This window comes from Camponotus vicinus, unplaced genomic scaffold (assembly GCF_025532165.1).
Source record: "Camponotus vicinus isolate PSW18456_S1 unplaced genomic scaffold, iyCamVici1.0 SCAF_1, whole genome shotgun sequence".
NCBI lineage: Eukaryota > Metazoa > Arthropoda > Insecta > Hymenoptera > Formicidae > Camponotus > Camponotus vicinus.
This window is the reverse complement of record NW_028141945.1, coordinates 6,942,863-6,964,227: the sequence shown is the minus strand read 5'-3', so window position 1 is coordinate 6,964,227 and position 21,365 is coordinate 6,942,863. Positions and strand designations below refer to the sequence as shown.

Genomic DNA, 21,365 nt, shown 5'->3' with positions numbered 1-21,365 from the left:
AATAAAGTGTCAGATGTAATACCGGGTAATATTTTCTTCGAGCAGCGAAACACGAGCGATATTAAGTCGATAGGTGAAATTTTAGATGTATTTTCTAAAAATCTCTCTCTTCCTCTTTTTCTTTTATTTATTTCACATTAACTAATTTTTAAGGCAATTTTTCTCAATTACGACATGCATATATGCATATTGCATAGAATCGATGATTCTGCTAAATTCGCAATATGCTCTATCATATAATCTTTCTTGATTTCCTTATTTTATATTATCTTGGGTTCTTTTTCTATTGAGATTTTTTTGTGGGGATATTGATATGTTTACTGGATATTGTATTTATATTAAATATTTATATCGATTTTTTAAATATTTTAATTATTTTCAATATAATATGAAAAAACGTAGTCAATATTTCTTTTAATGTGTTTTTTAAGAATTTGTTTATGCAAGCTAATTATTTGAGAACATATTTGTTTTTCAAAAATTCTACAAACTGATTATTTATCAGTTTGTGAGATTTTGATGTCGATGGAAATATATGGCAATTGCACATCACAGATATAAATGCGCTCTGAATCTTAATCGGATTTAATTTGTACTGGTACGCAGCTTTGTTATATAATATAATATTTACACTAATTTAATATTATATATAAAATGCTATGTACATATATATGTAATACACAATATATGTATAATAAATATATAAAATAATAAGAAAGATATATATGTATGTGTGTGTGTGTGTGTGTGTGTGTGTGTGTGTGTGTGTACACACACACACACACACACACACACACACACACATATATATATATATATATATATATATATATATATATATATAATATACACACACATATATATATATATATATATAATATATATATGGTGCACGCAGCAATTGCTATTACTCTTTCTACAACGAATTCTCAAGATTAGTTTCTAAATAAAGTAACAAAGAATATTTTTAAATTGCATAGGGACTTTTTTATAACAAAGTCCCACTTCGTTCATTAGTCGAGATAGGAAATCGGATTTGATCTGGACCCAATGCGATTACCATGCGAAAGCCTCTTCCACTACTACGCAGACATAGTGTATGCTCTATTCTCACGAGAGATCACGGCTCTCGCGTCTCAATTTTTCCGCTCATTTTCGAAGAATCACGTTTCCACTGACGAGGAAAAGAAGGATTTGAAGATAGTTCTTTCGCTTATGATGAAGCAGCCATTAGTGTTAATTATATTCTGTCGAAATCTTCTTGCTTTACGTATGAAACCGCAGGAAGATGAAAAATCGGAGAAATACCGTCGTTTCTTATTCGAATTTCATGGAATAATGAAACTGCTGAAACTCGATTTCTTCGTTATTAAATTTGTTTAACTCTCAGTTGAACTTTTTACGAGTACTATTTTGCAATTTAATGGCTTCTCTAAAATTTGTTCAAACTATAAGCAATAAATTTCATGAATCGAATTTTGAATCCCGAAATACTATCGATTTAAATGTTTTTATCTCTCTAAATCTTTAAATTCTTTTTGCACATTTTGCAGTGTTCTTAGATTTCGATGTTTTGTGATATCTCATTTCAGAGAGAGAGAGAGAGGGGAAAAGAAAGAAGGGGGAGAGAGAGAGACAGAGAGAATAGGAGAAACAGAGATTTGGTATTCCAATTCTTGAATCGTTAATTATAATTTCGTTGAAGCATACGCATATTGTCAATTTAGTGATCTAGTTAATCCAAGATCCTCTATATTCGGTTCGTTATAATGCTGCGATAATAGTTACAACATTTGACTACTCGGCGACCATTTCCGCATGTAGAATTACAACTGCAGCAATGCGGTCAGTATAGCCCACATATATATACATATACATGCACGCGTGCACGCATACAAATCGTTAAACTATATCCGACAACATCGAATTACGCGTTTAGTACCTTCAACGATATCATTTCCTGTTTACGTGTGAGATAATCGCATTTCCACTCCAATAACCGTCACGCAAAGTTCAACGTCACCAACTTGGTTAGACAAATATCAGTGAAGAATAATGTTAATTATGTTAATTATGTTAATTATGTTAATTATCAACTTTCTATTTTGCAATAATTTTTGGAATTTCATTATAAATAGAAATGCAGCTATATATGTAGTAAGAGAGAAAATAATTTAATTTTTTATCTAATATTAATATAAAATTATTAATAAATACGAGGAATTATTTATTAATTTTTGAATTTTTATTAGAGCTGATCTGAGATCAGTTACTCCACTTGACATTCTTCTGGAGGACAAAACAATCGGGATGAATCACTTAGAAAATAAAATCTGTCGAGGCATTGATCAGAGAGAGAGAGAGAGATGGGATAGAACAATGTACGCCAATGGTATTTCGCAAAAACTTCCAACGCATTCACTAGTTTTGCGGGAAACAAACATGTGGATGAAAAGAGGAAATAGAGGAAAGAGACTAAAAGAGAGAATGAGAGACAGAGAAAGAGAGGGAGATGTAAAACGCTCGCTGGATCGCGCCATTATCAATCCTGATGTATTGTCCTGTCAGGACAGAGTCAACGAGGCTGACATGACCCAGATGAAATCGAGGGCTCTTATGGCATACGCGGAAAAATACATGCAATATTTAGATTTGCATTCTAATATTTATAAAATACGAATAAAATTTGTAATAAAACTTGTAATTAATAAGAAGATAGAAAAAAGTGTCAAACAATGCCAAATAATGGCAAAATTAATTATGTCCAAATTACAAGCAATATCCGATATATAATTTTGGAAACCATCTCGTAAAACGTATGTAAATTACACACATTATTTATAAAAGATACATATATGTACATATAGAACGAGTCAGGAAACGTGAAATGATTTATCACTATGTTTCCTGAGTCACCTCTCGTATATACTATTAGCAAAAACATTTATGGATAAATTTAACAACTTAAACAAAACGAAAAATGCAAAATTATGACATTTCTACAATAGCATTTTCGATTGAAAAGAACGAATTTTTAACACGTAGCTATAAGAGCCATTAATTAAATAGAGCAATTATAAATTTATCTCAGATAATACAAAAATAAACAAAATATGAAATATATATATATATATAAACATATGTTTTTTGATCTTTGTTTTTACTTCAAGAATTCTCTTGAGAAAAATTGATTTGAGAATTATAAAATTTGATAATTATAAAAAATTCATCTCTTTATATATCTATTAATAAATTAGTATGATAAATAAAGAAATACATTTCTAGTCAAACATAAGTTTATAAAAATTATACTTAATCACGCTCTTTTGTAGAGCGATTAAAAAAACTGCACCTTAAGCGATAATACCATAACATAGTTATCATTGTTAACCTTGTCTCTGATCTCTTGTCGCATCTTCTCCCGTTCTTCTTCCATTTTACGATGTTTCTCCTTTCTTCGCTCCTCGGCCTCTCTAATAGCTTCCTGCCTTTCTCTCTCGGCTTCTTCTTCCTTCTCCTTGTCATCCTCGTCACCGCCTTCGCCGCCTACTGCTCCTATAAAATAAAGAAAAAAGGCATTTATTTTTATATATAAAATCTTTCTTAAAGATGTGTCAGATTATACTATTACAATTAACAAGGAGCGAATTTTTCGAAATCCTCAGACCGATCAAATAACTTGATCAAATGTCTTAAAATTTCTAAAATCTTAAATAGTTCGTCAAAATTTGTGTAGACTTTAATTATTATATTCACTATGGATATAAGAAACATTTTATTAAATAAATAATTTGCACATATTTCTTTATGCGTATTGCCAGAACAAAATATATATAAAATACAGTGAAGAGACGAAAGATTGATTAAGTATTTTGTCGCATTTCGAACTTATTAGATTAACTTATTAGATTAACTTTAAATTATGTATTTTAAACAAATGTGTAATTTCTCAAGAATCGAGAATTTTTACTTTTCATATAAATGTTTAGAATTTAATAAAAATCCATTCGACCTATTTCGACTGATGAAACTGATTATGATCACAGACATTAGACAAAAGAAAACGTAAGATTTCGGAAGAATCGATGGAAGATACGGAGAATAATGCGACAAAATCTCCGCACTTTGAGAAAATTAATACTACTTCTCTATTCAGGCATTAATTTATCTTTTTCGTCTTCTCTCCTCTTTGTCTCGGTGCTCACGCGTATTTGCGCTATTTTCCGCGAGTTGCAAAGGTACTTTGAAGTCCGATCTATCTTTTTGCTTTAATTTTCTTCGTTCTCTATTTATCCCAAAATTAAAACTTGTACTTTGAAGTGGCGAATAAATAAATAAATCCATGGTAGGCAATATTAGATGAAATACACAAATGAAATAATTAGCCACAGTATAAATAATAGCATAATGGCGACAAGCAATAGATTACCGACAATATTGATCGAATAATATAAATTAATTAGTAATTATTGATTAGTAAGGATTGATAGTAAGGTATATTACATTTTACACACGCATATATATATGTATATATATACACAAGTTGCACAATATACTTGAATTTACATTTAATAAAAGTTCTAAAAAAAATTACATGCTTTATCTCGTTAGAAAAAACTCCTCTCTCTTTTAAAGGCTCTCTAATTAATAAAGGCTTTCATTTTATTTTATTTTATATAATCTGTTTTGATATAAAACATTTATTAAAAAATATTATATGAAATATGATCATCATATTTTATATTCGAGAGCCGACATCAAGAAATTTAATGTTTAAAAAATATTATATTTTAACATATTTTATATTTAAGTAAAGAATAAAAATTGGGGAGAAAAGAAATTAAAAATATAAGTAAAATTAAATAATGCAGCTAATTAAATAGCACATATTTAAAATTTAAAAATATAAAGATTACGTTAGAAATATATAATGCACGTTATAAGTCTCTAAAGGATTTGTAGTACTAATTTCATTCTCTAGAAAGGGGACCAGCAATTAGTATTCGATCAATGGTTAATATTTCAATTTTAATGAGACGATTATAATTAAGAAGGTAACCAGATCGCTCTTGAAATTTCGGGAAGCTTTTTGAGAAGAGTCTTGTATCTATGAGCAAGTTACATTTCCGGGGCAAATCTAATCACATCAAAAAGTGAGTTTAAAGATAAAAAAAAGTTCTGCGTTTAGCACAGAAGCTTCGAAAACAAAGTCTCGGCTTAGCAGAGAGAGTCTTGAAAACAAAGTTTATCCGTTCAAGTTTTTCAAGAGAATAAATTCTAAAGTTAAATGAAAATATTATCCAAAGGAAACATTATGAATTCGTAAACGTCTACGGTCGATTTCGCTGCAGTACTTTTTGAGACTGCCATCAACTTTTAAACGCAAGTTGTTGTAATACGTCAGAAAATTAATAACAATATCCTTTTTTAAAAATATTTTTTGTTCCATAAAATTCATAATTTTTTTAAATGTTTAACTTACAAAGTAAGGAAGAAAACGTTACGAGTAGGAAAAAAGGTGTTAAATTTGAATATTTTTAGAATTTTGTTAAGCTGGCGAAAATACTCAGCATATCTGAAAATTGCACGTAAAACACGTTCCGTGTCTCTGAAAAAGATTAATAACGGAATTCCTGCGGTTTTTCTCTACTCACTCCTGTGTCCGGCAAAACTGTCCACGGACAAGTTTTATTTGACAAAATGAAATTCTCCGGTGGTTATCCGGAGAATTTCATGACATCGCTAGCCAGAGGTAATGTACAGACTATTTTATTACAATGAACGGAAAAAAAATTTTTACGAATTTCAGTCTTTTTCTTAATATCTCATTGCATCCATCAATTTAACAAACTTTAGAGATTTTAACATGAAATATCTAGAATCTATAATCATAAACATGTATATTTTATTCTCTGTATATGGCAATATTGGAAATGCGACAAAATATATACTTAATCTCTTATATCTCGATTATATGGCTTTCCAAGTCATAAGCATTTATTGAGTTGAAAAGAATTGCAATTCAAATAGTGAATTCCAAGAAAGTGTTCTTTTAATAATAAAAATATAACTGGAATAAGCCTATGAACAAAGAAGAATCACATTTTGAAGAGATAATATTAATTTAAATGTGCTTGTATTTGAATAAATAGTTTCATCTAGAAACTTGATAGCTAGACTACGTATATATGTATTGCAAACCGTAATCCTACAAAGATTAATGGTACGACAACATGGTACAATTATCCATGCGCGTGCCGTATTTCTGGTGGGAAATAACAAGTGTGTCGATACTTCTGCGTGTATCTCCGAGTCTGGCATCTTAGTTAAAGGTGTCATATTAAAGGGCTGTAAACAACGACTATTATAGCAACTATTATTCATATGTTTATAAAATGATGTAACGGGGAAATTATTGTGTGTGTATGTATACGTGTTTTAAAAATTCAAAATAACATTGAGAAAAATCTCTTTGTAAATTTTTATATACAACATATTACATAAATACGAATAAAATACAATTTATAAATTACGCATTGCATTGAAATAAAATATTTCTAACTTAAAAACTGAAGCTTTTTTTCATCATTGAGCTCTAGCGAATAGCAGCTTGCTAGCAGGATAAGTTGCCTTTTATTTCGTTTTTATGGTTTACAACATAAAAGAAGCGATCTGTCTCCGACATACATATTTCATATAAATCCAAACACAATGTTTGCACAATCTTTTTTTCAGTTAACGTACGAAAACGTACATTAATTGAGAAAGATGTGTAAATATGCATTATCAAGAATAGTAGCGACTCCTTCTAAAGGAAGGTCGAAATAATCAATAATAGAAGTACGATGGCGATTGTACGAAACGCGTTCCATGTAACGCGCGTCCGAGTGAATTTTCCAACCAATCGCTAGTAGTAAATACCATTTCCGAACACGGAGACTGGTCGTTGGAAACACCTGCGGCCCAGTGTCACGAACATTCGCTGCTCTACTCGGCATCGTCATTGGTATTTAATTGAATCTGCATCTCGCAGCACAAATTCGTAACGACTTCTATTACAAATGACCGGGAAATTAAAATGTCGCTTGTGAGCGATAAACAAATGCATCGCGTTATGCGGAATATCCGTAGGAAATATCGAGCAGTTGCGGTAAGCAGATGCAACCTCGTACAGATCCGAATCAGAAATGTAGCTTCTTATTTTATCCGAATATTATATCGAATTTTATTTAGCAAATAATAGAATAATTTTAATTAAACAGAGTAAAAAATTGTGCGTCCATATGTTAAAATTTTCTTGTGTTACCACGTTTTAATTAATATTTCAAAAATTTGTAAAATTAACATATAACCTATATGTTATTATTTTTATAACGATTTTTCATGTGCTACATTTATGTCAACTTCATAACTTAACACTTTGTATATGTCTCTTAAAAAGAATAGAATATTTTTAACATAATCATTTTAAAGTCAGTTTAACATTCTAAGAAAAGTTAAAGTAAATCTTCAAATAATCTTGAATTTTGACATACAAAATAATCAAATTTGCTAAAATCAAATGTTTCTATTACAAATAATTTAAGTTAAAATAATTACTATTATATGTTGATGTCCTACAACAATTCTTATGAGTTATTGTAACTATTTTTTCATGTAATTTTTAATTAATTTGTATGTTATTTTTACATTACACTTAAAGTCACAAAAATAAATGTAAAATATTGTGTCAATTATTTAACATTTTTAGTTTGTCAATAAGTAACGTACGATGAATGAGTTATTTTAACTTAAAATTTAGAGTGGACTTTCTGGGACATGTGAAAAATATTAAAATTAACATTTTATTTTTTACTGTGTATCTGTCAAACATTTATTCATTATATATTATGATAAATTTTATTCATTTGCTATATCAAATGTGCATCTCTTAATACATATCTCCTAATTGCATAATGTTGAGAAAACAGGTCGGAGAGGATTATGCTGTCGTTTGTGCCTTTTATTTTTTTCTCGACATCTCAATTTTGCGTTAAAATTTGATTTTTTTTTTAAGAGACGTAACTTTATATCGCGCACGCTTCAATCGCGATGCATACCAAGTGTGTCTTTATTCGAAGCGACTGATAGAATCTGCATTTTAATTGACCTTTATAAGAACAAAATCGCTTCATTTCGGCGCGGACAAGCCGTGAAAGAGAAAGGCTCAGCCCTTTACTTTTCCACCCTCCTAACCCGCTTCATTTCATTCGCCCACCCGAGTTGGATACTAACGCCGTTTCATCGAACAATCCGCCGTCCAATCACCACCGTGCAGATGTTGAGGAAACGAGTTTACTGCGAGATTTCAAACGAATTGTCGTATAGATATAGTCACCTCGTCCGCATTTCTCATTGGACTACGAATGTATTGGCTGTTTCATCACTCGGTTGAGTTAAAAAAAAAAAAAATTGAACAACCATCTGAAACGGACGGATTATCCGTTTGCATACAAATATTTCTTTCGATGAGAGGATAGCAAGCACGAAATTCTATACAAAGTATCTCACGTATACGGTTGATCATAACAACGATAATACAATGAAAACTGAATTTGTCAGAATTTTTATTCTACGATTGGAATTAATTTTCGATTACCGCTATTGTGTGCGCAAAGTTAAATTTTATCTTTTTCAACATCATAAAGAAATGTGCATGTATTACATAAATACATATCATACAAATGTAATTATTATTTAAATATAATATAAAGTAAAAGAAATGTTATAATTATAAAATTATTATAAAATCTAAAAACCAGTGTAAGGTTTAGAAATCCAATATAATTGAATAACTGTTTTTCTAAATTATCATGTTTAACACGTAGTCGTAGTCGTAGCTTATTGCGCAAGAATTAGTCTTGACAAATGATGTGTACGTGCTTATTATTTTTCTCGTGACAAAACTGTAAACATTTTCATAAAAATTATCACTTGTGTAAGATAAAACAATCTAATACGATAGATATAAATATTATTATTATTATAGTACAATTGACATTTTAAAACTTGATGTTTCTATAATTATTTTTAAAGTCAAGAAGCTTTCTAAATTTGCATAAATCGCAATAGAGCTAAATTTGATGAAATTATTTCTAAGAAAAATATTATTATGTTTACTTTAAATTGATAAAATTGTAATGTTTATCCGTGTTTTCATTTACGTTTTTGGTTCATGATGTAGTAATTATGATGATAATTATGAACTCATTGATCGCCTTTATTTACCATGCTATAAAGTTACCTCGAGCTTATTTATATTAGATCAATACTGCGTCGGGGAAATTTAATGTGAAATGTGTTTCGTACATTTATAAAATATATTTTATAAAATTTCAGAATAATTTATATAAAGTGCGGAATAAACATTCACACCCCCCCCCCCCACACACATATACAAAAATATTCTTATGATTTTTGATGTACATATAATTTATATGCAACATAATGAATGTTTCATCGTTTTTCTTAAAATTTTCAGTTAAATTAACAAAGTGACCTATGATGATAAAATATCGACTATCTTTTGACTTTAAATATTGAAAAAAATACTTTCCTTGACATAGATGCATAATATTTCGATAACGTGGTGCATGCATTCACAATTGCATGTAAGTATTTTCATTTGCCGACATACTTCGTGCAGGCGTTTCGTACAGGTTCGGTACAGATGCGGTTTTGTAGTATGTTACGTGATAGCATCTTTCTCCTTCATATATCATTAGCTCAAGGATGTTTAGCCTAGCGTGCAAGTAATACATGTGCCAGGCAAACTATTGCAATTCTCTCTGGTATCATTTTATATAGGTTTAATATTTTTATCAAAGTTTATAGAGAAACTGTCTATATATTTTTTTGATCACATAACAATTGCATGCTGTACATTTTAAAAACTTTAAATATTGAAACATGTTGTTTAAAATTGAAACACAAATTGCAAACAAATTTTTTCTCGTAATCCTCTTTAACCTGATGTATTAAATATAATTTTAATATTTGGTCGAAAACAGAACATTTTCGGCAATGATTGCGCATTATTTGTTTCTTGAGAAATTTCAAAATAATTGAATCGCGAGTAAAATATTGAATACACATTTTAAAACGCTATTAATTCTTCATATGCCGAATCCGATGTCTATTTGCATTATCATTCAACAATGGGTGTCATGTTTTATGCATGAACGCAAAAACGTTTGGACAATTTGCCCGGCGGATCAATCTCTACAACGCTACTCCGTCCTTCTCGATTCTCCCATTCTCTGTCGAGATTGCACATTGTGACAAAAAGAGAATAGAACAGTATCAATCCCAGTGCGTCGAAATAATTCGCGAAATCGGCCGCAGTCTCAAAAAAAGACCGGTTCCAGATTTTACCTTTCGCGGGATCCGATTTGTATGCAAATCTGTCTGAATCCGGATCCGTGCCCATTCACACGATTATATTGGCGCAAATTCGTATTGTCCCTCTCGAGATTTTCAAGCGTGAAAAGTTGCCGTTTTAAGAGGGAAGGAGAAAGAGAAATACGTACTACTCAAAATTTTTCAATATATTTTAATTGTAGAATACTGGAAAATATATAGTGATAAAATAGGCCACTGTTTTATGCGTTTTATTTCCATAAAACAGCTTTTTATAAAATGTTTATGTGTGTGTAAGATTATGAAACACTTTTATGTCTTTTTATCAATTCACACACACATACACACACACACACACACACACACACACACACACACACACACACATATATATGTATGTATATATTTTATATTAAATAAGAATACAATTAAACACTTTTTTAACATTTTTTTTCTTGAAAAATAGTGTCTTTAATAATTGTGTCTAAATAATACTTCCAAATGTTTACACTTATCCATTTTTATTTTTATATCTTTAGTTTTTCAACAACATAAAAATATGTTATTTTGAAAAATTATAAAAACAAATGTGCAAAACAAAAACAGCGAAATTTCAATTTTACGAAGAATAATATACAAATTTTTTTTTGGCAGTTTATCGTCTGCAGTTATTTGGATGGAAATTTGTTTAAAAAACGATCACAATTAATCTTTTTTATTAAATAAAAAATATATGAATAATCTTTCTCTTGTTTTTTGCCAACGATACAATGTTTGATATAATAAAAATGTAATATATTTAGTTATAATTTGCATAACTATATCATTAGTCATGATATTTACAATAGCGGTGATATGAATACAATTAGTTGTGTCAATAATTTTATATTATATAAATATAAATTGAATATATAATCTTGTATACTTTTATTCATTAACACATTTGTGCGTTCTACTGATAAGCCAGTTATGCTAGTAATGCTACTTGTAAACATAACTAGCATCTGATTACCAGGAGCTTAGATCAAGTAGTCTTGATTAAGCTACTCTGACGTAATTGACTGCATCGCCAGAATTTGCTTCTACCAATACAATTGAGTTCGATTGTGATTATCGATCATTTAACATGTTGTTACAATTTCATTCAATCATCAAGTGTGTCGGAAATTATTATTATATAATTTTAATTAAATTAGATATTATAATCTTAATATTTTGATTTAAAGATCTGCATTTCCAAACATGATAAAAGAATTAATATATATGAAATTTTTCCAGATTATTAATAAATTAATGTTTTAATTATATAATAAAATTAAGGCCTAATAGAGATTCTTTATTTTAGGTTAATACTAGTCATTTCAATATTAATTTACAAGTCATAACACTCTCTCTCTCTCTCTCTCTCTTTAATTACTGAAATTAACTTTAAAATAAGATTAGTTTTTTTTCATCCCCTATAATTTGGCAAGTGGGCCATAAGTAAAAGTTCTCGAAAATCGATTTTCGAGCTGGTACTTAGTTGTTCATTTCCGGTATGGATTAAGATAATCGTATCAGTGCTTCTCCTTCGTGGTGGAAGTGTCGCGAGGGTTCTCGAGGGTGTTAGAAGTTGATTGTTCCGGTCTTGCGGTATGTAAATCTTCCCAATATCACCCAGAGAAATTCTCTCTTTTTCTCTTTCTCTCTCACTCTCTCCTACCGCTCTTTGTCCCTGCTGTATCCTCTCTTTTCTCTCTCTTTCTTTCTTTCTCTCTTTTCCTCCTCTCATGAAATTCCAACCTCGCTACTGGGACTTCAGCTTTTCCTTCATCAAAATTTTTTCCTCGCAATTTATCGACGTAGAAGATTTTTGCTACGATATTGACATGGAATTTCTCCGCTTAGTGAGAGATTTATTGCGTGTGTTAAGATTAATGATTATTGTCATACACACTTAAATGAAACACGTTTGAATCATTATGAAAAAAGGAACAAATAATTTTCATTTAAAGGAACTTTGATAAAAATTGTAAACACATTATGATTATAAAATTTCAACTTAATTTTCCTTATTCATTTAATATGAATATATATATATATATATATATATATATATATATATATATGTGTATATATATATATATAGGTTTTTTTTCCAAATTAATATAATAATCATATGGAATATACATATATATAACTTTAAAAATATAATAGAAAGAGATTAAAAACAGATCAATATAAATCAAAATGGAATCTAGTATAATTTCATTGTCAAAATATCACATTTATATGAAAATAATATCTGTTCTGTTTAGATTAATAATAATTTAAAATAAATATTAAAATGCATCTCTAATTCAGTTACTGATCTTCTAAGATTATCCAGGAAAATATTGTTAGTGTATTCATATCTTATTTAACAATTATTTTTATTTTAATTTTTTTATATTAAGCTTTTATTACATATGTAATTTAATATCCCATACTCGAAATAATTCTATTGATTATTTCTATTAATAGTTTAGTAGTAGCGTGCATTGATTCGAGCTCATTTTAGGTTGTACAATGGAGAGGTAATTTCTGCCCGTAATTTCTCTCGCGGTTAAATCGCAGCAAGCTCACATCGCACGTTTAAAGTTACTTCGCGAAATTGTCGAGTCGCACGACAACCTGCTTCAAGCTACGATATCTATGCTTTGTGAACCGATTGTGATTGTCTCGAGAGGCAAAAGGAGAAGAGAATTTCAATGGAATAACCAGCTTTTGTGCAGTTATCGCATAGTACTTAACCTTTGTCTTGACTCACAAGACATAAAAGTAAAAAATGTTGCGGTAAATTGTACAAAATGATTTATTTAATAAACGAACGATTTTATCATAACAAAAATTATTAAATTTGTAAAATTCACCAATAAATATCTAACGAAAAAAGTAAAAGAGCATAAGTATTTTATACATGAAAATTTTGTCAGCTTATATAAATGCGTAAATTCTTTTTTTTTTTACGATATATAATTATCACTGAGACGAGGCTAAAAATAGTACAGAATACGTAATATTAGATTATGTTTCTTCCAGTCGAGAACATTAATCCTTGACTTGTATTATTTCAGAGATTGTTTTTCAGAGAAAAGACACGCAAACAATGATATTTGCAACAGATTTTCGAAGCATTCCCCCTGTAATGTTTTTCTTGAATTTAAATCATTGGACTCGTTTTATTAAATCATTAAATATGATATATTGATTCCAACTAAGAAATAACATTACAAGTTTACTCCTTTCGAAAGATTAATTACGATAAATTTTTATTAATTGAGATAAATTTTTAGCTAATTTGTAGGAGATAAAAGTTTTGAAAATTTCGAAAAACGAAAAAAAAACATCAGGAGTTTTAGTTAAAAAAAAAGAAATTATCTATATTCTAAAAGCATGGCGTTTACAGAAAGCATTGCTGTTTTTAGCAACAGAAACTTCGTCCCAGAATAATAAATAAATGTATAAATTCTACCTTGAAATAAATAATTTATCGAGACGAATGACTTGTATTTATATTTAAATATATTTTTTTACGAAGGAACAAACTTTCTCTCTCTCTCTTTCTCTCTTACTAGTATTATCAAACCAGATACGATTGCATGTACAGATATTTGTATACGTGGCTGTTTTGCATTGTAGCTCGTTGTTGGTATTGTAATAGGTGGCCCATCACACCACGGCAAATTGCTGAGTATGTAAGAACTGTTTTGTCGAATAAGCGAAAAGAGAAAAGAACGGAGAACACTCGTTCAGCAATTTTGCACGTTACATCGCGCAAAATTGTATTTCATTTAGAACTAATGCGTGTCGTAGCCATGTGTAATATTTCCATGGAAAATATCCTTCAACAATCCTGAATAACTCTTGATATAAATCTTTTCAAGACCTGGTTTTATTAGAAATATCATGATATTTTAAATAATAATATTATTTCATAATATTAACAAATATGTATCAACAAATTTTATATACATGCTGTCATATTTCAATAAATTCACGCCAATATTGCTAAAACTATTAATGATATAAAAAATATTTTAATTGAAAATTGAATAATTTCAGAAAGTATATTTTTTAAATAGTATACATGTTTTTCTTAAACACTGATTTCTAAAATTGATAATATGTGTATTTAATGCATATTAATTGATTACATGTATCTTTATTTATTTGACGAATCGAGTCCAGCTCTGTAAACAAAAGGGTGAAAGTTATGAAGTTATGAGATATAACAACACCTTTTTTGTCGACTATATAGTTAAGAGAGAAGAAACAGAAGAGGAGATGACTTTTTTGATTTCTAGAAACGCAATAATTTACCACGCGAACATTGCCAACATGTACATACATGTATTATTCCCTTCGAGAAAAAGATAGGAAGATGTCAGACTGTTTTGTCAACGTGTTATTTACGGCTGCTAGTAGTATATTGATTCGCTTATACGATCGATTTTTCTTTTTAGTTTTATATAGAGTATGCACACGTGTACGCGCATACTCTCGCCTTAGTTAAAAGTTCGAAAAAATAACAAGTTATTCTGTACAAAATATATTATTTATTATACAGTTACTCGAAATCTCGAAATTGATCAAACATCTCGAAAAAATTTTAACAAATTATTTAGAAAGATATATTATTTTAAAAAAATATTATTTGTATCCTGATACACAAATATGCAAATATGAAAGTTTATTTGTATGCTTTCTTCTTTTTTCCTTCTTTTAATATATTATACATTAATTTTATAAAATTTTTAAAACATTCCATCAAATGAATGACTGTAATTAATACAAAAAGAAGAAGCAATAAGAAACGGAGAGAGCAGGAAACAGATAATTCAATATGAAAAAATAAACCAGAAATATACGTGAAAAAATTCTGGTTTTTTTAATAACGCATTAAATTATATGAAATTTGAAACTTTGAAACACTATCTTTGAACAACTAAATTTATATACAGACTAATGCGTTAATGATATTTATTTTAATCATAATAATAACGTGAAATTAAATTTCTCTTAATAGTAGTAGAAACTTTTGTATCGAAAGAATCAAATAGAGATATGAGAAAATTAATAAAAGAATATATTTTTGGTGTAAAATTAAAATTATTTTATCAAATTGAACTTTATGAATATATTATACATAAATAACTAGCAAATTTTTTCTTATTATGTTAAAAATGTACTTGATCATGATATAGTCGCTAAGCTATATCTACAATAATAGAGCCACATCATCTTTAAACGACTCCTTCTCGAGAGTTCAAAAATATAAATTCACAACGGATTCTGTCTCTCTTTTCTTTCTGTTTTTCCTTCTACTTCTCTCGGCAGGACTTTATCGCCCGCAGACAAGCCAAGAACACGAAAGTAGAATAGAAAAGTTTCTGTTTGAGATAGAAAGCAAAAATGATAACGCGGTTGCGTTCAATGTTAAATAATCTTTGCAGATGGAAAACGCCGCAATGTAAAGTATCAAAATAAGATTACGGTCGCGTTTGTTTTTTTACAAAAACATTATTTACATAATACATTATTAACATAAATAATCTATAGCTTCAATAAAACAAAAAAAATTAGATACAAATCTAAACCTTTGTATTAATCGATTTTAACATATTATAATATGTTGATGTTTTTTAGTTTTTATTGTTAAATATTAATTTTTGTTATCAAAATCTCTCTCTCTCTCTCTCTCTCTCTCTCTCTCTCTCTCTTGTTTATTCTTTATTATTAATTTTTTATTTTATTTTTATTATATCATTGATAATTGCAAATAAATAAAGTCATGTACGAATCTGTAATTTATTTTTGTCGAAAATAAATAATAAAATAATTGGATATCTGAATCACAGAAAAATACAAATAATTTATGAAACATTTATCAGTTTCATAGAGATTATTTAAATTCTATATATTATTCGCATCATTTTTTTATTTTCTCTAAATTTACCGTTTTTTTTTTAATTTGGAGATCGCATAAAATAAAAGTAGGTCGAGTAACGATCGTTACAAAGAAAAGATGCAAGGGCAGCTTGTACTCATTAAGGGGTGAGTTTGAGAGATCGAGCTTATTTAGAAGCGGATAGGCTCCTAAGTCGATGATGTGAAATTCAATTATTCTTCCGGTGTCTAGAAGAGAATTATCTCGAAAACGATCTCGACACTCAAGATTTTCACTACAAATTGAGTTATACAGCGGAATTTCAATCTCCACCATCGATAATCAAATTGTAATCGCAATGGAGATGATGCGAAAGCTTGTTTTATTAATAAAGATGTTCTCTCATATAATGAATATAAAGATATTAAGTGATTTTATTATATCAGGATATCAATCATAATTAAATGATATGGATAAATATTAATTTCTAAATTAAACTTTTTCCAGAAATTCTCTTTCTTCATTTCTAAAAAGAAAATTTATTATTGATAAAATTTGATAAAAATCTGATAAGACATAATTAATAAAAAGATATTTACCAGAATTTTAAATAGAGCTGTCAAACTCGTATTTTGTCCAATGTACGGATATAAGAGTGTAATACCTTTTTGAGATAATAATTGTTTCAATATAGTAGAAAATAAAGTTCACTTGCAAATGTAGATAACTAAACCTTTTCTTCTTTTCACTTTTTTAACCGATTTATATGTGTTAGATAAAATGTGAATTATATATGTTAAATTAAGTGACAAAAGTTTATTTGTTATATTAAAAAAGTGAAAGAAAGATATGAGGGTCTAATCTTGTAAAGAAACTTCAAAATTAGATGCTGTATAATTTCTCCTTACATCTTTTTCTCTGTTATTCTGTTTGTTTAGCTTCCATAGAAAATTAACATCCATTTTCATCGAAAAATTGTAAAAACTAGATTGAAACTGCGATTCATTTTTATTAAAAAAAAAGCAAAAGTAATATATCAATGTTTTCACGAAAACAACAATAAACAACCGACGCGGATGAATAACCGCAGTTTGCAGAACATAGCTTTATTCTTCATACACATGTATGTATTTTATCAAACTGGTATTTTGTATCCCCACTATTAATTTTAATACAATCTCTCTCTCGCATATAGAATGTTTCTTATCATACATAACGTTGCATCTGTTACACCATAGAGATATCAGCATTGTTTATTTTACAAGATTGAAATATATTTTTATTTAAATTATTATGGATTTTATTTAAATTATTATCTATTCTGTGCTATGAATGACGTTAATCAATAATTTGTATCAAGATTTATTTTATTTATCGAATATCGATTTATTTTATTTTATTTATCGAATTTTGTTTTATGTATTTAAATTTATATATGTACCGAAAAAATGTTGGAATTTTAACAAACTGTAAAAACAGTCTTAATAAAATACTTTCTTTTCTCTTTTCAGCGATAAATAATTCTTCAATGCAGATGTATGTCTCACACATAGGTTACATGACGTTCTTGTATTAGTAAATAGTCTATTCTGTCTTTTACTGTATAATGCGACAACGCATGCGGTTGACTATCATCGTCCGTTGCCATATTACATTTATAAGAACCAAGACAGACTAATCATTAATATAAAGGCATTTTAATCAATGTTTTGCATATATATATATGTATATATATATATATATATATATATATGTATGTGTGTATACACACACACACACAAACACAAACACACACACATAAACACATATAAGACGAAAAAAGTTCGTTTGCGCGCGAAAAGATAAATGAGAAAAAGAGAAACACAATCTCGGATAATTTTTGACATTTCCCTTCTACCCATAATACCTTAATCTTTTGATGTAGACGAAGTTTCACGATTTAAAAGAGGTCGGAACCAGTCCCACCAACACTCACGTTTAAAGCACGCGGTCGCGATGGAACATTTTTCGCAAAATTCCGTGGGAGCGGCTCAATTTCGACAATCGGAACATATCGAACGAACGAGATCGATAGGCAGCTAAGTAGTGTAGTTAGCTTGGCTTTGAATAGGACATACCCAGTATGTCCATGATTGAGTCCCGTGATGGCCTGCGCTCGTAATAGTGGCGACAGTAGTACTGGTGCCGTATCGGTCAGACTTCGCCACGGAGACCGCCACCACCACTACCGCAACCCTCCGTCTACTCCCCACCAACTTCTGCAAGGCGCGCATACCCCCCGCCATCGGGATGGGCGTGCTTGTCGACGTGGAAAGAGGGGTTGGAAGGGAGCTAGAAAAATGTTCAGTTCCTCTCTGGAAGTACCGTTGGTTCCCTTCCACCCCCATCTACCCCGTGCAATATTTTTGCTGTCCCTATAACCGACATGATCGGCCTTCCTATGGAATAGGACAGGATGAAACGCGACACGACGCCTATATCGATATAAAGAACGAAGAATGGAATGTCGGGGGTAAGCGACGTCAAGCTTGTACAGCCAGTTAAACAGCTCGACTAGGTCACGGAATGAAGTGGTGGTATAACGCATGCAGTGTGTCGGGACAAGAGGTGTGGAGTACAGATTTATAGTTTTACGTAATAACACTCTTTTACCTCCCTTTAAATCAACGCATTATAGTGAAAATAAAATTTTGCAAGAATCGCGAAGAAATTATGAGGATATTGAAAGATTGGATTTACGAGAGGAAGAAATGATACATTTCATGCATGCATTTCATATTTTTAATAATAAGCAACATAACAAGTGTGTGCTGAATTGAATGAAAATGATATTTTACCTGGTATTTCCAAAAGGATTTATGGTATGGAATATGTTTATAGTATGGAAATATCAAAATGAAGCAAAATGTATAAAAGGAATAAACTGCTATTTTACAAGAAATGACATTAATTTAGATGTCTAAAACATTAAAATTTAACTTTTAATATGTTATATTGAATTTATCAAATTTCAAAGTTTCTGAAGCTTCTAGCTTTTGCTTATATAATGAATAAATAATGATATTAATTTCAGTGCAATAATTTGTTCCTTTTTGTATTCTTTAGATAGTATAGATGATAATAATTTTAAAATAATTAATATTATGTTTAAAAAAGATATTAAAAAAAGTAAAGAAGAAATAAAAAATTTATGTATGAGAAATCCTGGATTTTAATTGTATCGGCTTTTTCATACAACTAAATCAAGAATTAAATAAATATAATCTGCTAATTGTAACTGTACATTTAAAAATATGTAAAAACATTTTGTTCGACATAAGAAGAATTAACCAGTTGGTTTATAAGTGTAATTAGAAATAACGAGAGATAAAAATTAGCGAATATGAGAAGAACACTTAATATAAAGTTCCTAAACTTTTCAAGTTTAAGAATATATATGGTTGTTCATAAGTATATATGTAACTCTCTCTCCCTCTCGCTCTCTCTCTCTCTCTCTCTCGTTATATAAATAGGTTAGCAGAGAAATGACTTATAAAGGATTACATGGTGTTATAGTGTCTTTTATAATTTGTATTCTTATTTCTTATACTCGTAATTGAGAAAAAGCGAAACACTTATCATGTGTGTCATCTTATATAAATATTTGAAAGCGTGACTTCTAAAAACTACAGTGATAAATATTACAGCAATGTACAATTTGACATATGTACACACATAAAGTTATGAAATAATGAAGAATTCAAGTGAGAGAAAAAAATAATGGAAATATGAACTTAATTCTCTGTATTTTATTAAATATTTAATATATATATATATAAGCTAAAAGATTCCTTTTAAATTTTTATATATAAAATTTTAATATATAAAATTGAACATATCAAATATGACGTTTAAAATATTTTTTATTTATTTCTAAATTTTGTGTATGTAGGGATATTTGGAATGAATAATTTTGAAATTCTTGTACAATTTTGTTCAATTTTGGAAAATATGAGATTTGGCTTTCCACTGCGGCCTATCTTGCATAACGTATGATAGATGTTTGCCAACGATATCTCGTAATCGACCTCCGGTTAATAGGTCGTAGGTCGCAGACCCTATTAACTACTACCCGGGACTAGACACAATAAATTATATCGCTCATTAAGTGCGCTCTACACGTGGGAATATTCCTTAATGGCTTTCCGCCTTTACTAGAAATGCTTGCGTGCAAATGCTTCCGCCTTTTGCTAATTACAATTTCTCCCGTCTGCAAAAATCATGGTTTTATTCTTGCAACATGTATAAATATATAATATTGAAAATTAGAGGTACGAAAGAGAGAGAGAGAACATCGCAAATCTTCGGTAAAGAAAGATTCCAAGTTATCTTTCGAAAAAATAATAAGAAAGAATGCATTTTCAGTATTTATATAGAATGTATTGTAAAATTTAATAAGAGATAATAAAATTCTATATGGAAACACAAATTGGAAAGGTCGAAAATCGAATAAAATTGTTTTGTCTTTAAGAAAATCGATTTAAAATATGAAAAAATTAATATCTCTTTCCAATTCTATTATTAATTACATGACATTCTATGTATGATCCAAAAAGACTCGGAGAAAAATCATCATTTATTTTGCTTCCTCTTACAATGTAATATCTATGCTTTTAGCCAATTGCAACGGGGAGAAAAGAAAAGTCATGCATAGGAAGCGATTCTTAGTAAAGGTCCAGCCATCGTTTACTTTTTCTTACGCGTTTACGTATTATTCGTACGTGTTGCCACCCTACTTGACTATCAGCTTGATAAATATGGACGGCTGTTGAATAATGCAACGGCTGCTCTGACAGTAAACAAGTAATGCAACACCGTGGGTTACTGATTCGCCTAAACCACTCTGACTGACCTCCTCGCTCGCTTATGCGATTCGCCACATTTGAGAGGAAAAGTTACAACTCTCTCTTTAAGATGGAAATTATATCAACTTTTAAAGAAATCTAATTTAATCTGTTATTAAATTCAATAGATAATTAAATTCAATCTGTTTTTCTTTCACTTATTCAAGATGTATATC

General features: G+C 29.3%; 1 protein-coding gene and 1 long non-coding RNA gene across 3 annotated transcripts in view; one reads left to right on the top strand and one right to left on the bottom strand.

Moving 5' to 3' along the window:
• Positions 1 to 21,365, bottom strand: part of Cpx (synaptic transmission protein complexin) — a 132,269-nt gene that overhangs the window by 23,911 nt on the left and 86,993 nt on the right. The window contains exons 1-2 of one of the 2 annotated variants that reach the window (XM_083097466.1): positions 18,424 to 18,510; positions 3,392 to 3,555 (exon numbers count right to left, since the gene is read on the bottom strand). In XM_083097466.1, coding sequence (XP_082953592.1) covers positions 3,392 to 3,555; positions 18,424 to 18,436 — 177 coding nt within the window. In that variant the 5' untranslated portion in view covers positions 18,437 to 18,510. Of the gene's footprint in view, positions 1 to 3,391; positions 3,556 to 18,423; positions 18,511 to 21,365 lie in introns of those variants that run through there. The other variant, XM_083097455.1, reaches the window with a different exon arrangement.
• LOC145970584 (uncharacterized) overlaps positions 1 to 21,365 on the top strand; it is an 87,189-nt gene that overhangs the window by 46,313 nt on the left and 19,511 nt on the right. The gene's annotated exons all lie outside the window — the stretch shown is intronic.